The following is a 20,854-nucleotide window of genomic DNA, read 5'->3' on the forward strand; positions in this document are numbered from 1 at the left end:
ACTCCAACTGCTCCAAGAATATACATTTTGCCCTGTTAGAAAACAAGAGCCCTAATGAAATTTCTCTGCCAGTGACACAGTCTACACAGTAGGACACCTGATGCATCTTAAGCAGATTCCTTGGCCTGAGATGGGGATTCTCGTTCGAGTTATTTACTCCGTACATCATGCATGAAGGTCTTTCATCTTCACGCGTGATGCATCCCCTGAGGCTGAGTAGACGGTAGCTGCTATCTCTCGCTGCCCTTTGGAAATAATAGGAAAGAGCCATCTCTGAACCACATCAGTTCTGAGGTCTGAGGACAGTGCCTCGTGGATTCCAGGACCTCTGGGTGTCAGTAGGGGATGCCTCTATTAGAAAAAGGAACAACAGGCACAAAATGGAGTCACTTGTCCCTAGAAGAGCAAACCAAGACTACTATAGTTTCAGCCACTCCCAGGACTGCAACCTTTAACCAATCAGTCTGGAATTACCTGATGAGCACAGTGAGGTCATCTCACCTGCATGATAGACTTCCCCTTTTCCCCCAAGGGAAGGTGACCTTGCCTGAAATAATCCGTTCTTTCCTTTATGACTTTATGGTCCCACCCTCCTTCTGCCTTTAAAAACCTTCCCCTTTGTACACCTCCTCAGAGCTCCTTTCTATTGATACTTGCCAGATGCGATGCTGCCCAATTCGTGAATAAGGCCAATTAGATCTTTACTCAGCTGAATTTTCTTAACACTCCTACCTAGAGCTAGCTCCAATCACTCACGTGCATCTCGGTTCCAAGGGCTTAAGCAACAAGCCCAAGCTCACATGGCTAGTAGAGGAGGATTTGAACTGTGGTCTGTCTGTTCTCAGCTCAAACAACCTTCTGATAATTTGGCTTCCCTTGAAGTTCTCCTTTCAGAAGAAGGGAAGAATTCCCTTGTCAGGTAAAGTGTCCAGTCTTCTGGATGGTTACATGTCTCATAAAAAATTAGCAAGGTGGGTTTTTAGTGTGAAAATTCCATTTCCTTGTACGTTTAATGAATGAAACAGGCTCCCTGAGTGCAATCAGCTCAGGGGTACTGACAACATCAAGGTACAAAACTGAGACCCAGACCCCGTCCCACACAACACTGTTGGTCTGCCAGTAACCAGAATCCACAGTCAACATAACCCAGGGGATAAGAGGCAGAATCAAATCAGGAAAAAGAAGAGTTACTCCCAGAAGAAACTGTATGAGCTAGCTAATATACATTGCCAAAAAATATAGGGGAAATTTATGGAAACTTTTTAAGGCTGTTTGACCAAGATAGCGGAACAGAATTTTGATTCAGGTTTTGTTTATTGATATGTTCTCACTCACCAGAGATTCTATAGAAGCTCATACAGCCAGATACAGTTCTTACCATTTGTGCAGGGGGAGGGGGGCTATAGATGAGGGTGGATAATACAAATCTGGACTAAATACTGACCCATGCTAAATTATAACAAAAGACCAAAATTCCAAGAAAGGCAGGAACTCACAAATTTTAGGAAACAAGAATGCTTTATTGGGTCCCTGACATGCATCCATCCCATCTGCCCTCTGGCCTCTGACATGACCCAGAAGATGGTCTCACTCCCTGCCATGAGAAATTGGCGAGGCTCTGCTGGCTTTCCTCTCTAGGCCTGGAATTCTGGTTGGAAGAGCTCCTATGAAATGAACTTCCTGATCTCAGCAGCAGAGATAGACAGAAGGAACACAGTAGAGGAGTTATCATAATGGACATGGGCATGGAAACCAAACCTCTAGCTGTGGTTAATTAATCACTGGGCCCCAGGAATGAAAAAGACCAGACAGTGCCTAAGATATCAGCTAGTTACTACTGTAACCAAAGGTTTCTGGTTGGGCAAAGAGGTCTGTCTCAGCTGCCAAGGTAGAGTCAAAATCTCCCACTTAATTTCCAGACTTTCAAGGGAGAGGAAGTCAAATATCTTTGAAGAAAAACCTTATTTTAACACTTAGATGCATACTGTTAACCTTCCTTGCAACCTTCCCCAAAGGGATCTGTGTTCACTTATCTGGGAACGGAAAGGAAAGGAAAGTACTCAGACTTGGGGAGAGGGGTTTTGTAGGACACTGGCTCCAAGCCAAGTCCAATTTCTGGGTACAGCAGAAGAGCATGTGGTCTCCCAATCCATAGAGATGTTTAATAGACTAAATTTTGCGCCACAGTAGACCCAGTGGAATCTCAAAGCCAATGAAAGGTTATTTTGAGTGTACAGTTGAAATGGATATATTCTGAAACACGCATAACCCCCACGATGGCTCTGATTAGTGGGGTAAGAACGACTATAATAGGATAGGAGAAGCACAAGCCATCAGAATTCCCGCTCCCGACCGAAATGGTAAATCAAAAGTGCTTCCGTATTTGTGAGGGAATTGTAGAAATCAGTGTTACTATCAGATTTAAGAGTGAAGTCATAGTGATTCCTACCACAGCTCAGCCTGGCCAGGAGGTCTTTGGATTGTTGTAAACTTTAAAACGTGTTAACTCCAATTGCAGGTGCTGTTCCAGAAATGGTCTTCTTGCTAAAGCAAATTCATCCAGCTCTTGGCATTTGGTATGAACCCTTTGATCCAGTGAATTCATTTTTTCCCTTGATTTTGATGAGCAAAGAACATCAGAAGCAATTCGTCTTCAGCTGGCAGGGCAGCAGTACTCCACTGCTGTCCTGCTGAATGATATATATTATCTTAGCTGTTCAGCTCTGTGCCACAGACTGCCTCACAGGGACCTAGACCTCAGCAATGCAATGTTCCAGCACACTGATGGCATCATGCTGATAGGGTCTGGAGATCAACAGTTTCCCTAGATGCTTTGGTAAGACATATATATGTGAGTCAGAGGTGGGAGATAAAGCATGTGAAAATGCAAATGTCTGTTCCTTGAATAAAGTTCCTGGGGATCAAGGGGTCTGTTGAGGTCAGAATAGCTCCTCCATTAATGTAGGACAAATTCCTACATTCTGAATTCCTTACCACTAAGGCCCAATTCCAGGCAAAATTGTCAGTTTGGGGCATCTTGCTCCAACCTGTTTACTGACTGACCCAGAAGACTGCCAGCTTTGGGCAGGGCGCAGAGCAAGTGAAGGCTCTCCAGCAGGAAAAGCCTTGAGCACATATGATTCTGCCACGAGGCCACATGACCTGGCAGAGCCAGTGGTGCTTGAGGGGTCTGTCTGTGGCATATTGGGGAGGCACATGGAGATTGTGACAAGTCTTGATTTAAAAAATATGGCAGGAGGGGGTGGGATAGGAAGGGTAGGAGGGAGGGAGACGCAAGAGGGAAGAGATATGGGGACATACGTATATGTATAACTGATTCACTTTGTTATACAGCAGAAACTAACACAACAATGTAAAGTAATCATACTGTAATAAAGATGTTAAAAAATTAAAAATAAAAAAAAATTAAAAATATGGCAGGAGAACCCAGAGTTTGGAATCAAGTGATACGCTGGCCAGCAAGTAACTATTATCCTTTTGACACACAGCCCTCTGACTTGCCACTGGGCTCTGGGGAGTCTAACTGCTTGGCTACAGCCTACCAGGTGGCCATGCTGGCCCTTATGAACAGGGGTTGTCGGATCCACCCAGCCAAAATCAGGCATGGCCACCGTCATTAGGTGAATGCTCCAGGAGAGGGCTCTGGAGGCATAGGCAAGCTGTGTGTGGGCATCACTCACTCTCCCATAATCCTCCTGCCCTACGGCTGAGCTCGCCTCAGTCTACACTTATGCTATGGCTTTAACAGGGCAGGCACTTATCTTGACCATGAGGGGCCCTTCTTCTGGATTTGGATTTGCTTTCCTTACCCATCATGCCTCTCCCATCAAAATCCATGGAATTGGGCTTCCCTGGTGGCGCAGTGGTTGAGAGTCCGCCTGCCGATGCAGGGGGACACGGGTTCGTGCTCCGGTCCAGGAAGATCCCACATGCCGCGGAGCGGCTGGGCCCGTGAGCCATGGCCACTGAGCCTGCGCGTCGGGAGCCCGTGCTCCGTAATGGGAGAGGCCACAACAGTGAGAGGCCCGCGTACCGCAAAAAAAAAAAAAAAAAAAAAAAAAAAAAATCCATGGAATTATCAACTGTTGTAAACAGCATTTCGGTATCCCCACATATTGCATTCAACCAGGGAATACACTTTATAGCAAAGTAATGGGTTGATGCCTATGGCCTTTGCTCATCTTTTCAGGATCCCCACAGTCTAGAAGCAGTTAGCTTGATAATATGGTGAAACGGTTTGTTGAAAACTCAGCTACGGCACCAGCTGAAAACAATACCTTGCAAGGCTGGGTAAGGCCTGCAAGATGTAGCATAAGCTCCAAACCGGCAACCAGTTCATGGTGCTATTTCTCCTACAGGCCAGGAAGCAGGGTGAAGAGGGGCATGTTATCACGACATCTCAATGCGTTTCTCATATCTGAGGTTGAGGACCAGACTGGTGTAGAGGTTTTAGTTCCCAAGAAAACACCTCTTCAAAAATTCATAGTAATGATTCAAGTGAATTAGAAGCCTAGGCACCTGGCCGTCTCAGGTTGCTTGTACCTCTGAGCCACACAGAGCTAGGATAGGAGTATATCTAGGATACGAGTAAATATAGTGACACGTAGGAGTAGCTGGGATGATTAACTCTATCAAGGGAAAATATGATTGCGGCTACTTAAAAGGGGGCAGGGTACAGATGGACGTGGGGGTTTCCTAAAGTGCTTCCTGGTACTGCCATGTCCAGTGGCTAATGTTTGCCACACAGGCAGGACCGCTTAGGAACTCGACTTTGGAACTGAAGATTTGGGTCACTCCAAAGGGCAAAAAAATCCCTAGTCATAAATACTAGTTCTCATGACCAGTTATAGAAATGGACCGTAGCCTTTACTCATACTTCCCTTCTTGTTGGGTTATATAATTTCCACAGGTTGCAGAATTTCAAAAGGAGATTGTGATAAAAGAGGAAAGAGTATCATTAGTGACACTGGACTTTGGAGAATGGTAGCCCTGGTCATTACCCCTGGACTTAGTCATTGACTATTACCTTGAATGGTCTCCCCAAGCAGAGAGCGATTTGCTTTTGGTTGTATGTAAGAGAGTTGTAGTGCATCAGATGGGAAGAAAGGTGTGTGTGTGTGTGTGTGTGTGTGTGTGTGTGTGTGTGTGTGTGTGTGTGTGTGTCTATGTGTATCTGTGTGTGTCAGGGTATCTTCTGTGGTTGCCTGCCAAGCCCTTTCTACCCTTCCACCCTCCACCATTCTTTTGGTAAGAATCCCCATCCTTTGGAAAACTACCTCTCTCCCAGTCCACGATGCCCGGAGCTCCAGGACAGGAATTTGAACCTTGAGTGGAGGGAGATCCACTGGAGCCAACGGCAGCAGCTCCTGGGAGGCAAGCTCTGGAGCTACCCTGGCTCCTGCCCTTCTAAAGGCCAACTGTTCAGCTATTCCTTTGGTTCTGTGAACTACCCCCAACACCCTTCCCATGAAGGTCCAAGTCCATTTCTGTTGCTCAAAACCCAAGAAACCTAATGGAAAGCACCTCTTTTGAGACCACCTCATGCATCTTTGCCTCTCAGCAGTGGTCAGCTCAGGGTCTGGCATAAAGTAAGTCTGCTCAGTATGTCTGCCGAATGAATGGATGAATGAATAAACAAATCAACAATATTCCAGCTCTCAGTTCACCACGGCAATCTGGATATGCAGGCTGGGAGAGTTGGGAGCAAGAGGAAAAAGTGGGCAGAGTCACCTGAGCACAAGAGGAGGTAGAGAAGTCAGAAATGTCAAACGGAGGGGGGTAAAGGTCAGGCAAGGAAAGGCCTGGGTGATGGGGTAGGGCTGGGAATGAGAAGCCTCTGCAGCTTGGGAGGCAGGAAACAGTCAGTGAGCAGCTGAGAGGCAGGAGCTGGTCTTCCCCCGGGCTGGTCTTGCCCCAGTGGAGGCAGCCAAAGACACTGGGCGTTTCCCCAGAGCCCCAGCTCTGCTCTTCCTTCCTGGGTTCCTTCCTCTGCATTCCTCTTCCAAATGAATGAGCAATTCCAAAGGCCTAAGCGCCCTCGTAAGGGGCACAAGCCATCATTCCATTAGTACAAGCAGCACAGCCTGTCTAGCTGCGGCCACAGAAGGCTGAGGCTGAATGCCAATCTAGGATCCAAAACATGGATTCACTTTTCCAGTGGGTCCAGGGACTGCAGGACGCCTTCAGAGAACCGCCTGGGGAGACGGGACCCTGACCCCATATACCTACAACCACACCAGATAAGGGCGAGCAAGATACACAGTTGCTGCCTTTATTGCATTCCAAGGGGAGCAGGCTAGCTCGAGACCCACCCCATCCCAGGCCTCAAGGAAGGGTTCTCAGGAAGGGCCCAGGGTGCTGGGCCGAGCACAGCAAATCCTTGGGAGCCTATATTGAGGCCCAGAGCTGGAGTCCCAGGATCAAGAGCTAATGGTTAGGGGCAGGGGGTCCTAATTCCCAGGCACAGAGACACTCCTCCACCCTGCACATGGGTGGACTGCATTCTTCCTACAGCTCCCAGGTGCACGCCCTCTGGAGAAGAGTCCCAGCCCTCTATCCCTGGTCAAGAGGGGATGTGAAATTCACTGTGACCCCACCTCATTTCAGTATGAAGCACAAGGTCCCACAAAGTCAACACCTTCCGTCTGGCCACAGCTGCTGATGCAACCCTCATGCCAGCTCTCACCTCACGGGCAGAGGGCCTGGGAGAAGTAAGGGAGGAGTGTCCTGGGGTGGGCTGAGAGGCCAGAGGGTCTGCTCTTCACCTAGGTATGGTGGGTAGGGTGGGGGTCAGGCTAGGGAAGCCCTCGGGTAGGGGAACAAACAGAACTCAGTGAAAGGCAGGCAGCAGGCTGCAATTGGGCTCAAAGCCAGGGATGGGGGATGGGGTGCAAGGGAGCATGGTAGGCAGGTGATTGAGTGCCTGAGTGATGGGGGAAGGAAGAGCATGAACACACATCACCAAAGACCACTGCACAAGGATATGACAGTCTCTGGAAGGGCCCTGAGCACCATTCGGGCTCAGGGACAGGTTAGTTGCAAGATAAGCTGGGATGAATGAGGCAAAATGACTGGAAGGAAAAGACACCCTGAGAGTCACCAGGCCAGACACCGCAGAGGAAGTCTGGAGCCCTGAGGATAGGGAGGGATCAGGGCCAAGTGAAGGGAAAAGGGTAGGTGCTGGCCTGCGTGCCCCAAGAGTGCAACATTCACGGCAGGGCCTGGGGCGAGGGGTTGGTTGCAGAACTCATGCAGAGGACTCAGGGAGCCTCCAGCAGTGGCCAGTGTAAACTTCAAGGAGGGCTAGGCTGCAGGCCCCGGGAGGTAGGGCCTGGGAGCCGCGGGGACGATGGCACCAGGAGAGGCCACCGGGCTGGGTGTCAGGCACCAAGCATCTGATGAGGAGAGGCTGCGGGCAGAGGCCCCGAGGGGTGTTGCCTCAGTGCACCTGCTCCGGTCAGTCCCGTACTGGGAACGTCTCCATCGGTTCGAGCTGCTTCCTTGTCGGTCTGCTGCTGGGTGGAGGCCCCCAGCCTCCTGTGGGGGCTACCGCATGCCCTGGGCCTTGGAGCCTCCATCTCGGACGGGAGGCTGTCCGAGTAACTGGGTGGCGACTGCCTCTGAGGCCTGAGGGGTGGCCTTGGAGCTTGGGGCACTCTTCTGGGGACTGGGAGGGCCTTTCCTCTGGGGCTGAGGACTCAGCTGGGGGCCCCTCCTGCCGGCAGATGGACTCTTGGAGCCTTTGGCCTTGGCTTGGGGGTGGGCAGCCTCAGGGCCCTTGAGAGGTTTTAGCCCCAGCATCTCACAGAAGGTGTTGCACTGGTGGGAAGAGGCAAACTGGTCCAGCAGGGCAGGGAAACAGCTCTCCTTGAGGCCTTGGTATCTGCAGCCAAACAGTGAGAGCTGAGTAGGAGCCCCACCCAGAGAGAGAGTCCTTGGGGGGCAGACTGTGGGGTGGCCACAACCAGGGTGTGGTGCCCAAGGTCCATCCTACCTTACCTCGGGGTGCTGGGGAGTCCACCTGGGGCCACCTCAGACGGCAGCATCCGAAACCTCAACTCTAAACTGAGGTCTCATTACACCCTGGCCCATGGAATTCATCGGGTGGGACGTCACTCGGCGTGAGGATCATCTGCCTTATTAACATAAATAAGAGCAGACTCCAGCTCACCACTCTACTCACGGGGCCCTGCTTATCTGCACCCTGATGAGCTTTCACAAGTGAGAAGGAAGGGGAGCAGGTACACTGAGAGCCCAGGATGTAGGTGGTCCTGTGCATGGGCGTCAAGAGCTACTGGTCCAGGTCTGGGGTCAGGGGCACAGCAGGTGGGGATCAGTGGCCCCTGAGACATTACTACATGGCCATGGGTGCAAGTGGGACTCTCTGGTCACAGGTCTAGCAGCTCAGGGATGGAGAACCAGAAGAACTTTGACCTTTTCCCCCCTGAGCAGACTCTCAGAGGGCATTCTGTCCCCAAGGAGCACTCACCCTCGCAGTTTGGTAGCAATCTGCACATCAGTCATTTTCCAGTTAACCCCTGAAAAGAGAGAGAGTGGGGAGTTGAGGGCATCCTGGGCTGGTTCTAGGGCCCCCATGTCTCCAAGATGGATATCACTTTAGATGGGAACTTGCCAGATTGCAGGGCACATCTTCAGGTACCCTCTCATTGGGCATCATCACCCTGGCCTGTCTCATGAGTGGTGTGGGTATCTCTGTATTATTAGTAGTAATAATATTCCCATTTTCACAGGTGAGGAGATAGGCTCAAAGTTAAGTGACTGCAGCAAAGTCACATTTATTCATTCATTTAATAACTGAACACTGTCTGTGTGCAATGACCACCGTGAATCAAAGTTCAGTCTTTCTTACTCCTAGATCCAAAAGTCTTCCAGCTGTGCAATCCTGCCTCTACTGGATGAGATTAGGTCACAAACTGAGCTGGCCTCTGGCTTTGAGCTAAAACCTTCTCCTTCCTCATAACAGATTAGCCCATCTGGGCAAGAGGGAGAAAGGTGGAAATGTGAAGGTATTTCAGGGCTGGGCCAGCAGAAACGTTAACACTGGATAAGACTGGCTTCCACCTACTCATACAGTGCAGCAAGCAAGCACTCCAAGAAGCCCAGATGGGCTCCTAGGTTAAGACAGCCTTGAAGAACAGATCCAGGCAAGTAGTGACAAAGGAGGCATTTCCCACCCCGTCCAGGCCACCCCAGCATCTTAGCATTCATGCGTCAGGTCTGTGACTCTCCTTCCCTGTTTGTACACTGTCCGGTTGCCTTCCTCCAGGAACCTACCTCTCACTAACAGGCCTGAGTACCCGTGGATGATAGAGTGGCACAGATGTGGGCTTGAGAACCAGGCACACCTGCATTTGCATTTCAGCTCTGTCACTTTGGAGCTGTGTGTGCTTGGCCAGTCACTTATTATCTCTAATCCTCAACAGTAAAAGTAGGGATAATGCTGCCCATCTTGCAGGGGAATTGAGAAGATCACAGTATGTGTAGGACTATAACTTAGTGTCTGAAACACAGTAGTTATGCAATAAATATTAATTTCTTTGTTATTTCTCTTTCAGCATTTATCACATTCCATTTTGCATTATAATAATGATGATCCCTTACACTTGCACAGAATTTTGGTTTGCAGAGGGCTTTCATAAATACAGTCTCATTTAATATTCTTAACAAGTCTGAGAGATAGGCAGGGAAGATATGGTTATTCCTAGAGAGGGAAAGGAAACAGAAGCTCGGAGAGATTAAATGACCTAACCTGTCTCAGCTTGTTTTCTTCTCTGTAAAACAGACACCCAGCTAGAAAATGATGAGACCTAGGCTTGAATTTCTTTGACTCTCAAGTCTTTCTACTATATTATGTTATCATCTCATTGTAGAAATTGGTATACTTATCATAGCTTCTTGAGGACAATGGCTATTCCTAATTCACCTTTTTATCTTCCCAATATTTAGTAATGTTGGAAGGAAGGAAGGAAGGAAGGAAGGAAGGAAAGAAGGAAGGAAAGAAAAATTTATGAGTTAACAAATAGAGTGAATGTTAATGGTTTAATGTGTTACTAGCCCCCCTCCCTTCAATACATAGAGTTGTATATACAATATTTATTGTATTAATATTTATTCTTTAACCCCAATGCAAAGCACATTTAAGCCAGTTTTCTATCTCTGGCCCTTGGTTTTGTCACTTATTTACATCAGGGATAAAATGTAATAGTGTGTGATATTCGCAGCATTCCAGTCCTCTCACTGTAGAGAGGATTTTATCTTTTCCTCTCCCCTGCCCTGTCTGGTTACAGAGAGTAGGCCTGGAGAGGAGTGGTCAAAGAAGGAAGGAGAATTCATGCTTGCTGGCCTTCCTTTGTTGGGGAGAATCTGAGTAATGGGAGAAATAGAAATAAACTAAAAAGAAGCAAGAGAGACTAAGTTTGTTTACATAATAAAAAGCTACCAAAGACAGAGGGGGGAGCAGGGAAGGAGGAGTCTGCAAAGCTATGTGTGCGGGGATGGAAGAGAGAGGTTAGGAAGTTAGAGAGTAAGAAAGTTCACAGCAGAGCTGCAGGGAAGAAGGAAAGGGAGATTTTGAAAACGCGGTTGTGGGGTTTGAATTAGATCCCATGTAACGGTCTTTGAAGTAAATTCCTTTTTAATTTTAAGTGCAGCCTGGAGTGTACTCCTTTAAATACAGCTGCAGTTATAGACTAGGCACCACGAGGCCCTGATATGTATTAGCGCTGCATACAAAGTGGTTCCTGTCCAACGCACTTTACAAGGTTACTGTGAAAGCAAAGGAGAATATGTGCAAACGTGCGCTGCACACTAGTAAACGAGAACTGTGACCCTGCCCCTCCGCATGCTCTCCTGCACATGTACATGCACACCCCACACCCTCATACCTGCCAAATCTGTGACAAGGAAGCTGCCATTTGTCCACAGATACAGCCAGTGCTGGAAGGTCTGGCATTTCTGCACGGCCTCAGAGCTGCTAGATGCTGCTGCAGCCGCAGCAAAGCCCCATTCCCGGGAACAGTAAGACTCCATGGGCTTGCCCAGGTCCTCCTCCAGGGTAGCATATGGGATATTGTTTGCAGGCCGGTAGATCAGATACAGTGGGATGATCCTAAACATAGTGTCACCCTGCAGTGAGCAGGAAGTATGGCCCCAGAGAGCTCCTCCCTCCACCTCAATTCAACACTCTTGGATCCAAAAGGAAGGCCCTTCCAAGAACAGAACTCTTAGCTCTGAGCCTGAAGGACAGCAAGGAAGGGGGGGGGGGTTCCACCCTGAGTTCAGGAAAGGAAATGGTGGCCTCCTCCATTCTCTGAGGTCAGGGGGATTAGAACTGAACCCTGCTATAGCCCCAGGAGGCCTCTGTGCTTGAGTGAGGGACTAAGACCTGTAAGTGCCAAACAGAAAGGAATACCTCTGAGAGGATCCAACCAGACTGTGCTCAATGCCAGCTAGACCCTAATACTCAAGAGTTGAAGTTCCAAGTCTCAAAATGAAAACAGTTTCCATGTGTAGCTGACTCCTACAAAAATCCACACGGACCCTGCCCACCTACCACATTAGAATCCTGACCAGTTTGCCTGGAAGCTTTAGCCCACCCCATCACCTTCAGAGAGGCCCAGAACCTGCTGTGCCCAAACCCTGCGATCAGCAAAAACTGGGCAAAGGAATGGGGAATGAGGGTGGGTGGGAGGAGACTGAAGACCAGAGCAGAAGCTTTTCTGAAGTGGGCAGTGAATCTTGAGGTCTTTATTTCTAGATTTTGTGGAACCACTGAGCTGAGCATGGGGTTAGCTGGGGGCCCATTTACACGTGACCATGACTCGGGAGGCCCCCAGGAGGCTGTGAAATCATGGTTCTCTGCAGAAGCTCAAGTCAACCCGTCTGCACACTGCACGGCCCCCTCCCTGTGCACTTACTCAGGCACGTCCCCAAAGCCAGGTGCAGCCCGGGCTTCCGCCGCAAAGATTTTGCAGTACTCTCGACTCATGTTCTGGATCTTGCACCCCTGTGGATTGAAGAGAAGCAACTCTGATCAGCAAGGAAGCATCCCGGTTCTCTATCTGCCTGGCTCTTGGTGGGAAGGCCATCTGCTAGAGGCTGCAGGGAGGATTCCAGCCCTGGGGGAGGTGGGGTTCATTCCTACCCTCCTCCCTACTCTGCACCTCATTTTTCTCATTTGTAAAACAAGAGACTCTGGACTTGTTTTCAAAGTGGTTTCCAAAGTGTGCTTCCTGGAGCCCTAGTGATAGATGGCAATGCCCCAGGGGCCCCACTGCAGGAGAGCAAGGTACCGACCCCGCCCACAGTCACTCCCCTTTTAACTCCCAAATAAGGCTTCTGCGAAAGATATCTTTGAGGGCAGTGAAGAAAGTTTTCTGCTGAAAAATACAGTTTGAAAACTATGGCCCCAAAGATGTAGCCTGGACTACATCTCAGGCTCTCGTCGAGGTAAAGTTGAGACTAAGGTGGCTTCCTCCTCCATACTGGGCTTCCCAGTAGGACCCAGGCTGGGAACGGGAGGGATGAGAGAGTGGAAGGATGGGGCAGGGGGATGGGACAGTACCTGGATGGTGACGTCATAGTTTCTGCCCAGGAGAGAAGTCTCACTGCTGGGCCCAAACACAAGCAGGCTGGACACCTTGATGATGCACGTGAGGCCTGACTCGAAGATGGGTTCCAGCCCGTAGATGACCTTGGCCTGGGAGGCCTTCCGAAGGCCACACCCGTGTCCACCACCTTGTAGCTCCTCGCTCACCAGGCGCCCAAAGAGCTTGTCCCCCCAGCAGCCAGTGTCAGCCAGACCCTTAGCAAACACCATGGGGGTCATCTCAATCTCTTCTCCAACTGAGGGGGAACAGGAGAAATGTGGAAAACTAGAAGCTCCCCCCCGACTGCTGTGGAACCCGTAGCACCCCACCACTCTGTCCATGACTTCTCTTTGGGTGTGCACTTGTGGGGGGCGCCCTATGAACTATGACCTCCTGAGGGCAGACACTGTATCTGGTAAAACCGCCGTCGTTCAACAGTGCTCACGTGTGCAGAGTAAGGGCTCAGCCAGTGTCTGTGGAAGGCAGGGGTTTTCTGAGGAAGCAGCAATCAATACAGAATATCAGAATTACTTTGTTTTAGAATTCAGTGTTTTGATCAAATGAATAAATGACTCCATGTCAACCAACATGTTTGACTGAAACAAAAAGTTTGTGAGACAGATCCAGTAGCAGTGAGCACTCCTAGTGCTCAAATTGGGATCACTAAATACCATTTTCCACTAAAAGGAACCAGAACTCCCTAAAGAAATGGTTGATTCCGGGTCTAGGGCAGGAAGTGTCCTAGACTGACCTGAAACATCTCTGGACCAGAAAGCAAGTAAGGTATCATAAACAATTGGCAACTCGTCAAAAGGACACAAGAGCCAACCTGAAGAGGCTTCTACTGGCAAAAAATGAGACAATCTTACCACCAACAACAGCAAAATAATTGCAAAGTATTGAACATTCAAATGTGTTAAAAAGCCATACTTTCATAATTATAAGTAAAAAAAAACCCTTCCCTCTGGGGAAAAAAACCCTCATTCGTGACCTTTGGAGGATGTTAGGGCACCAACTCACTATTCTGAAATCTAATAAGAGCAAGGAGGAAAAGAAAGTATTCTTTCCTTCATTTTCTGTTGGACCTATATGTATCAGGATTACCAAATAACCATTTCTTCTTTTCCAAAAAATTTCAGCTAATGAATAAAGAAGAAATGACAGAATTAAAATACTCCATGTTGCAAACCTTAATGAAATAAAGGACTTAGGTGATAATCAGTGACTGCTAAAACCCCTAGATGATGACAGGGGTTATATCAGATACAGTTTTTTAAAGTTTAAAAGGGATAGATCAGGCAGAAAACACCTGAATGAACCCAGTGATCATTCTTAACATTACTAAAACAATCAGACATCACATGCCTCCAGATAGGATGCAAAGGAAATACATAGCACACCTGTGAAATGTTCACACACACACACCCAAAATTTACACCTGAATTGGAGCAAGCATCTCAAGCTAATTACCAGTTTAGAGGAAGCACATCAATGAAGCGACATGTTAAATGGTGATATAATCAATAAAAATCCAAAATGTAAGAAATTCTTCAACAAATAAATGGCAAGGAGGGAAAACAAATGAGGGAGGAGGAACTATTATACATTTGATAGATTTAAGAGATTATGTTAGCCAAAAGCACTGAGTGGTTCCTAATTGAAATAAACCAACACTTATGAGAAAGTTGGGAAAATCTGATTGGATATTTGATGATAATTAAGTATTATTACTAAGTTTTTAGGCTTTTTTAGTTTTTAGGTGAGGTTATATTTGATTAAATCTGATTTGATAACTGAACAAAAGGCACTAGTTGAATGAATGAGTAAATAAGTGAATGAAGGAAAGAATTAAGGTATTAGTTGGCAAATGAAGCTCTAGAAACCTTTCCATCACCAGCCGCCTTCACGGTCCTAATCCTCAGTGTGTCTTTTGCAGGAGCAATACATCTCTTCCCCTAATGTTTGAGCCTTTAAAATGCTTATCAAACTTTGGGGTGTATCACAGTCACCAGGGCATCTACTGACACGCAATTGTGTCAGGCCCTACCCCAGAGATTGTGATTAAGAGTATCTGCGGTAGGGCTCAAGTAACTGCATTTTCAGCAAGCTCCCTGTGTGACTCTAATGCAGGAGTCCACAGACCACCGTGAGAAACTCCGGGGAGGGAGCTGGCAGGGTGACAAGTGGACAGTCCTGCTCTTGATCAAGGGCTCTGACATGGGCAAAGGGCACAGGCTGAATGAACTCCTTGTAGGACATCCCCTTAGCCACCTCCTCCCCCCTCATCTTCTGAAACAGCTGTCCTCCCCCATCCTCCTCCACAAACCATATCCTAAACTAGGAGGCAAAGGGTGGCTGTATGTGGAGATAAACATGGCATTTAGAACAGATTCCAAGTCTTTAAAGAAGCCCCTGTAGATAGCAGGGTAGGGACACAGGCCCACCCATTCCTCCCCCTGAGGGGCACCTACCTTGACTTTCTTCTCTGGAGATGAATCCTGACAGCACTGTGTGGAGAAAGAGAAGAGAAAGCCGCTATCCTCAGGCAGGTCTGCCCAGAGACAGCTCCACCTCTGCAAAGACGACTGTTCCCCGCCCCACCCCCAGTGGGGGCCAGGCAGAGACCCCGGGGAGGGGGGGCAGAGCTCACACTCACCCTCGGGGCTGAGGCAGAAGTCAGTGGAGGCCGAGCCGTGCTCATTGCGGATGGTGCATCGATACACGCCACAGTCTACGGGGGACGCCTGCACGATGGCCAGGGCCGCTGGCCCCTCATCCCCTGCACTGCAGAGAGGAGACCCTCTCCGTGAGGCCATCACCATGGCACAGCCCAGGGCCACCCTGTGGTCCTGAGGCTTCGCAGATCCCGCTCTCAGAGAATGCTGTGAGCCCTGTCTCCGAGAGCTCTGGGAAGAGCTGGGCCTGCATCACACAGGTCAGGACTGCACTAGCTGTGTGACTTTGGGCAAGTGACTTAATACCTCTGAGCCTCAATGTTCTCCCCTTCACTATGGGAATACTAGAATCTCCCTCATAGGGTTCTTGTGAGGATTAAATGAGGAGGTAGATCCAAAGTGCTGGGACAATCTCCCCCCCAGTATTGTTGCTACAATTTATTAGGGAGCCAGGACAGGTGAAGGTGGTACCCAGCTGGCTTACCTCCTGCCCACCTCGCCCACTGGGCGCTGATCCTTGGCCCATGTCAAGACTGAGTCACTAAGAATGTTGAAAAACTGGCACCAGAGCTTCAGGCTGCCCGAGGCATCAGGAAACTGCTCCACCCGAATCTTCCGGATCACCTGTGGGGCTGGAAGCAGGGGCACAGTTGAGAGGAACAAGCCACTTCCCCTCCATCGTGTGCCCTCTCTGGCCCTACCCCTGCTTCCCTGGGTGTCCGCGGTGGCACAGGCTGAGAGAAAACAGGATTCAAGCCTCCACACAGCCCCCACTTGAGTCCCACCTGTATCTCTGAGGCTTTTGCCCTGACTTCAAAGCACACCTCTTAGCTAGAAAGAACACAGTATGACACCTCCACTCCAGGCCAGGGAGAGCCTCACAGCTGAGGCCGCAGACAGCAGTCAAGAGAGGAACTTCAGTTTGCAGCCTAGGCTCCTAAACCTAAGACCCTGCGTTTGAATCCTGTCCGTACCACTCTGTACTCGCGGGACAAGTCTGCAAAAAGGCGATTACGGTGGTGATGATGATGATAGAGCTAGGATACTATTGAAGCCAGGCCCTGTGCTGAGTACTTGATTTATTCTATCCCATGTAACCCTCACAATGTTACAAAGTTGGTACTATTTCCAACTCCAAGCGGCCTTTCCGATTCCAAAGCCTGCGGGATTATTACGTAAGAATACCCTTTACAGAGGTACGCTAAACCTCTAGCAGGCAGGGTTACCCCAGCAGGGCCCTGCTCCTGGGAAGCCGTACCTGTTGCTCACCTTTTAGCAGGTCTTTGGCTCTCCTTGGCTTGGCCGGAGTGCCCTGCTTGCCTTCCTCCAGGGCCAGCTCTGCTTCCAGGTTGCTGGCTCTGGGGCTGGAGCCCAGGGCCCCTGCTGCCGGCTCCTCCTCTGCCCGCGGCACCTCCAGCAGGTCTGCCTTTCTGCCCTGAGTAGGGGAGCGTTTCTGCCGCCCTGGACTCCCCGGGGGCCCCGGTGCAAGGCCCTTCCGGGGCCCCCGGGGGGAACCCGAGGGGCTCTCCCTTTCTTCGGGCTTGGTTGGCTCCGAGGGGCTCTCCCTTTCTTCGGGCTTGGTTGGCTCCCCATCTCCTGCTGCTCTGATCTTAGGGAGAAACCTCTTCCTCCGGGCCCCCAGAGCCAGTTCCTCGGGCGTAGCTGCGGGGAGATCTGTCAGAGCTTCCCCTGGGATCTCCTCCTCTCGGAAGCGTTCCTGGGCTCTGCTCTCTGCTGACAGCAGTCCCTGCCCAGGGGCTGCCTGTCCACCCACGCCCCCCAGCGGCCCACCCATGCCGCTCTCCTGGGAGGTCGGCAGGAGGCCAGGCCCCTCAAGGGAAACCTCTCCCTCACCTTCACTGGATCCTCCTGAGGCCACCCCGGGGCCTTCCTCCTCACCTACCACGATGGCAGGGACAGAGAGGGGGCTGGGGCCAGGGCACCGGGCAGCAGCCAGGGCCTGACAGCCAACCTGCACCTCGCGGTCCAGGAGGCCAGTGAGGCGGCGGGAGGTACAGGGGCTCAGCAGCAGAGTCTGCGCGCTCTGCACCAGACGGTTGTTCTCCACACGCTCCAGGATGCGCCGTGACGTCCGGGGACTCAGACCGGCCACTTCCACGGTGGGGGCCAGAGAGGGTGAGGGTGCCTGATCCCCAGTGGCAGCTTCCTCCTGGGCCCCTGGGCCCCTGCCACTCGTCTCTGAGCCGGATAGCTTCAGCAGCAGGAGCAAGTAGCTCTTCAGGGAGTCTATGAGGCCAGGGTCACAGGTCTGGGGGCCTGAAGTCCTCCCTTCCACACCGGGCACCTTGGCGCAGGCCCCCTCAGTGTCTGCTGCCCTGGTTCCTGGCGGGTGACTCTGGCTGGGGGCACCCAGCCCCAGGTGCAGTGCGGGGGCAGAACTCAGCGAGGCCTTGTCCCCAGAGGGTAGGAAGGCAGCTGTGCTCATGTGCTGAGAAGCCGGGGTGCTGGGCAGCCGCTGCTGTGAGTTATCCGTCAGGCCAGCCCCAGGAAGAGAGGGCAGAGTGGGCACCTGGGGGCTCAGGCCCGCTGAAGGACAGCCACCCAGATCCACAGGCAGCACTTCTCCCGGCTGTTCCTGCTTGGGGCCCTGGGACAGGCCCTCGTCGGCCTTGTCCTTAACTGGACCCGACTGCTCCGGCCCTCGATATCTCTCTCCTCCCACCTGCTCCAAACTGCCCTCAGGAGGCAGCTGTGCCCCGCGTGTGAGGCCCCCCGCCAGGGGACCTGGCACAGTTTCCTCACGGCTCCCGGAGGCCGTTCCTGCTGCCTCGTCAGATCTGAGCATAAACTCAGGTTTGTCTGGGACGGAGAACTCTTCTGGGGTCTGTTCAAAGCATTCAATAATCTGAGGGGAGCTAGGATCCTCTGAAGGTGGGCGTTTGGGGGCCCTGGACTGTGGGCTGATACCGGTCATGGACGCCTTCTCTGACCAACATTTCACAGCTGTGGGAATGCTCCCCTCTGACCATGTCCCCTTGTCTTCCTGCACCCTTCTGTCTGCCTGTGTTCTCTTATCTGCCTGGGTCCCCACCTTTCCTTGTGCCATCACGTCCTCCTGGGAATTCCTGCCTGACTCTGACCTCTCACTTTCTTGTGTCACAACATCCACCTGTGTCTTCCTATCTGCCTGTGTCCTCTGGGTGGTTTGTGTTCCATCTCCCTGCGTCCTCCCATCCACCTGCATCTTCCTATCCATCTCTGTATTCTTCTTGCCTCCAGTGTTCTGATCAGCAGATGCTCTCCTGTCCTCCTGGGTTTCTGTGTCCATGGGCTCAATGATGTCCTGACTTCTGGAGGTGCTGCAACCAGCAGAGACCATATCAGAGCTGCTGCTGGCCAATGTGGTAGAAGCCATGGTTGCCTGGGACTCCTGGACCTGAGAACACATGGACAGAAGCAAGAACTTAACTACGCGTGCCTTAGGATCTCTTTCCAATCCAACATCCCAGCCTCCTCTGACCTCATCCAGAACTGCCATGATGAGAATCCTGCCACCTGGTTTCTCAGGCCTGCTGGGGGTGACAGAGTCCCAAGCCCACCCACCCAATCCCTGATCCCAGAGTCTACACCAGGGAATATCCAGAATCCAGGTCTAGCTCTGGCCCTCCCCACCTCTCCCCGAAGAAATTTTGCCTCTCCTGACAGCCCCTGATCACGTGCTACCCCACCCCTCAACGCTGCCCTTCGGAGGAGAGTGTCCTCTCCCCAGGGCCTCCGAGCAGTCAATCTGTCCCTCTCTTGTGGCACTAACTGTCCTGGATAGAATTATGGGTGAAGTGGGAGAGTGCCAGGGGGTCTCCTTGATAGCATCAGGGACAGCATCATCATTAATGCTGAGTGAGCGGCAATTACAAAATGCCATCCAGAGAGGGTTAAAGTCATTACAAATGACACCTGTGCCAGGAGATCCGTGAAACATTATAACGTTACCCTTCTGAACACCCGCTATTTGCAAAACACCATGCTAGGCCCCTACTTATCACATATGTATTACCTCGCTCCTCACAACAATACCAAATAGTTTGCAAGAATCATCTCTATTTTAGAGATAAGAACACTGATGGTCAAAGAAGGAATATGGTTTGTCCATTATCAGAGAGTAAGCGGTAGAGTTTAGTTTAGAAGCCAGGTGTGTCTAGCTTCAAATCTCATGTTCTTCGTTGTTACACTATATGGTCACACATTTAAATATAATTAAAGGATCTTCTATCTAAACATCCTGGCATAAAACAGTAAATTGCCTCTTTTCATGTTGGATATAATCAAAACCAACTAAGTAAACAAGAAAAATCAAAGCAAATTCCATTGTTCGTGGAAATGGAGGCTAATAAAACCTACAGTCTCAAAAAAAAAAAAAGATGGGAAGGATTGCCAAAAGCAGATAGATGAAACTCTGGGAGGTTGCAAGAGCTGTAGGATCATGGAGGACTGGGTGGAAATCAAGCAGAAGACATACAAGGGAGACGTCCAACAGTCAGGAAAAGAACAGTGGAGCAGCCTACCGCAGGCAGTTCTCAAAAAACATGAGCAAAAATACAGGAAAATTGCCAAGAAAATAGATTTTGAACATACGAGAACTTAAGGAATAGTGTTCCGTGGCCCTGGAGGAAACTACTGGAGAACAAACTTTGGTCAACCAAAAGATGACTGGGGAAACCACAGCAGAAGAATTGATGGTGAACGCTGAACATATATTTAACCATAGAACCAAGACTAAAACCAAAAAAGTTTAGAGTGGCAGATCAGAATGTCAGTGTTTATGCCCTGACAATGCAGAAACGATACAACTAGCACAGAAGGGGAAGGGGGAAGAAGATGACAAGTGGAGTTAAATGCCTTAATTGTATCAGTTATACAAGCCAGGAATCAAAGGCATGACTCAAAGCTGAAAACCCAGGTAACAGAAATACAGCATATTCAATTATACAAAGATAGTCACTTAGAAATAAAACTTTGGGAAAATAGGAGATAGAAAATGAAAGGGAAAAAAGGTAGGGAGGAAGTGGAAGCACGATCACTGCTCATCATAAAAAAGTAAAACACACTGACTAAACAGATAAAATTATGGATGATATTACATAAAATTTAAATTATAAAGTACTACGTACAAATATTTCTAAGTATCAGAAGAACCACACACAAAACCAAAGCAAACGGAACGTATGAGACCTTAATATGTATTTAATTAAATTATATTTAAATTAAATATAAAATTTAAAGTTACTTTACTGCGTATGGAATTCTGAATGAATGGTATGAATACGAAAGAAATAGAAGAGTCTGGTGAATAACAGGAGCCATCAAATGTAAGTCTGACTGACCGAAGAATGTTAGTAAAAACGCTCCTCCAACTTCTCTGAGAACCAGTAAGACACGTACAAAAACACCTTGGAGCTGGGCTTCCCTGGTGGTGCAGTGGTTAAGAATCCACCTGCCAATGCACGGGACATGGGTTCAAGCCCTGGTCCAGGAAGATCCCACATGCCACGGAGCAACTAAGCCCATGCACCACAACTACTGAGCCTGCAC

At 49.8% G+C, this 20,854-nt stretch overlaps 2 protein-coding genes across 5 annotated transcripts in view; both read right to left on the minus strand.

The window, feature by feature from the left end:
• The window catches only part of SLC28A1 (solute carrier family 28 member 1), a 54,044-nt gene extending 50,470 nt beyond the window's left edge, over positions 1-3,574 (minus strand). The window contains 1 exon segment of the mRNA XM_060164718.1: positions 3,564-3,574. Within this exon segment, the coding sequence (XP_060020701.1) occupies positions 3,564-3,574 (11 nt within the window).
• The window catches only part of ALPK3 (alpha kinase 3), a 53,637-nt gene continuing 34,282 nt past the window's right edge, over positions 1,500-20,854 (minus strand). For 2 of the 4 annotated variants that reach the window (XM_060157820.1, XM_060157826.1), the window contains 9 exons: positions 16,574-18,701; positions 15,789-15,936; positions 15,286-15,413; positions 15,101-15,136; positions 12,605-12,885; positions 11,958-12,046; positions 10,926-11,149; positions 8,510-8,558; positions 6,279-7,903 (listed from right to left, as the gene is read on the minus strand). In XM_060157820.1, coding sequence (XP_060013803.1) covers positions 7,567-7,903; positions 8,510-8,558; positions 10,926-11,149; positions 11,958-12,046; positions 12,605-12,885; positions 15,101-15,136; positions 15,286-15,413; positions 15,789-15,936; positions 16,574-18,701 — 3,420 coding nt within the window. In that variant the 3' untranslated portion in view covers positions 6,279-7,566. Of the gene's footprint in view, positions 7,904-8,509; positions 8,559-10,925; positions 11,150-11,957; positions 12,047-12,604; positions 12,886-15,100; positions 15,137-15,285; positions 15,414-15,788; positions 15,937-16,573; positions 18,702-20,854 lie in introns of all 4 variants that reach the window. The other 2 variants (XM_060157812.1, XM_060157804.1) reach the window with 2 other exon arrangements.

Source organism: Lagenorhynchus albirostris, chromosome 1 (assembly GCF_949774975.1).
Source record: "Lagenorhynchus albirostris chromosome 1, mLagAlb1.1, whole genome shotgun sequence".
In the NCBI taxonomy this organism is placed as follows: domain Eukaryota; kingdom Metazoa; phylum Chordata; class Mammalia; order Artiodactyla; family Delphinidae; genus Lagenorhynchus; species Lagenorhynchus albirostris.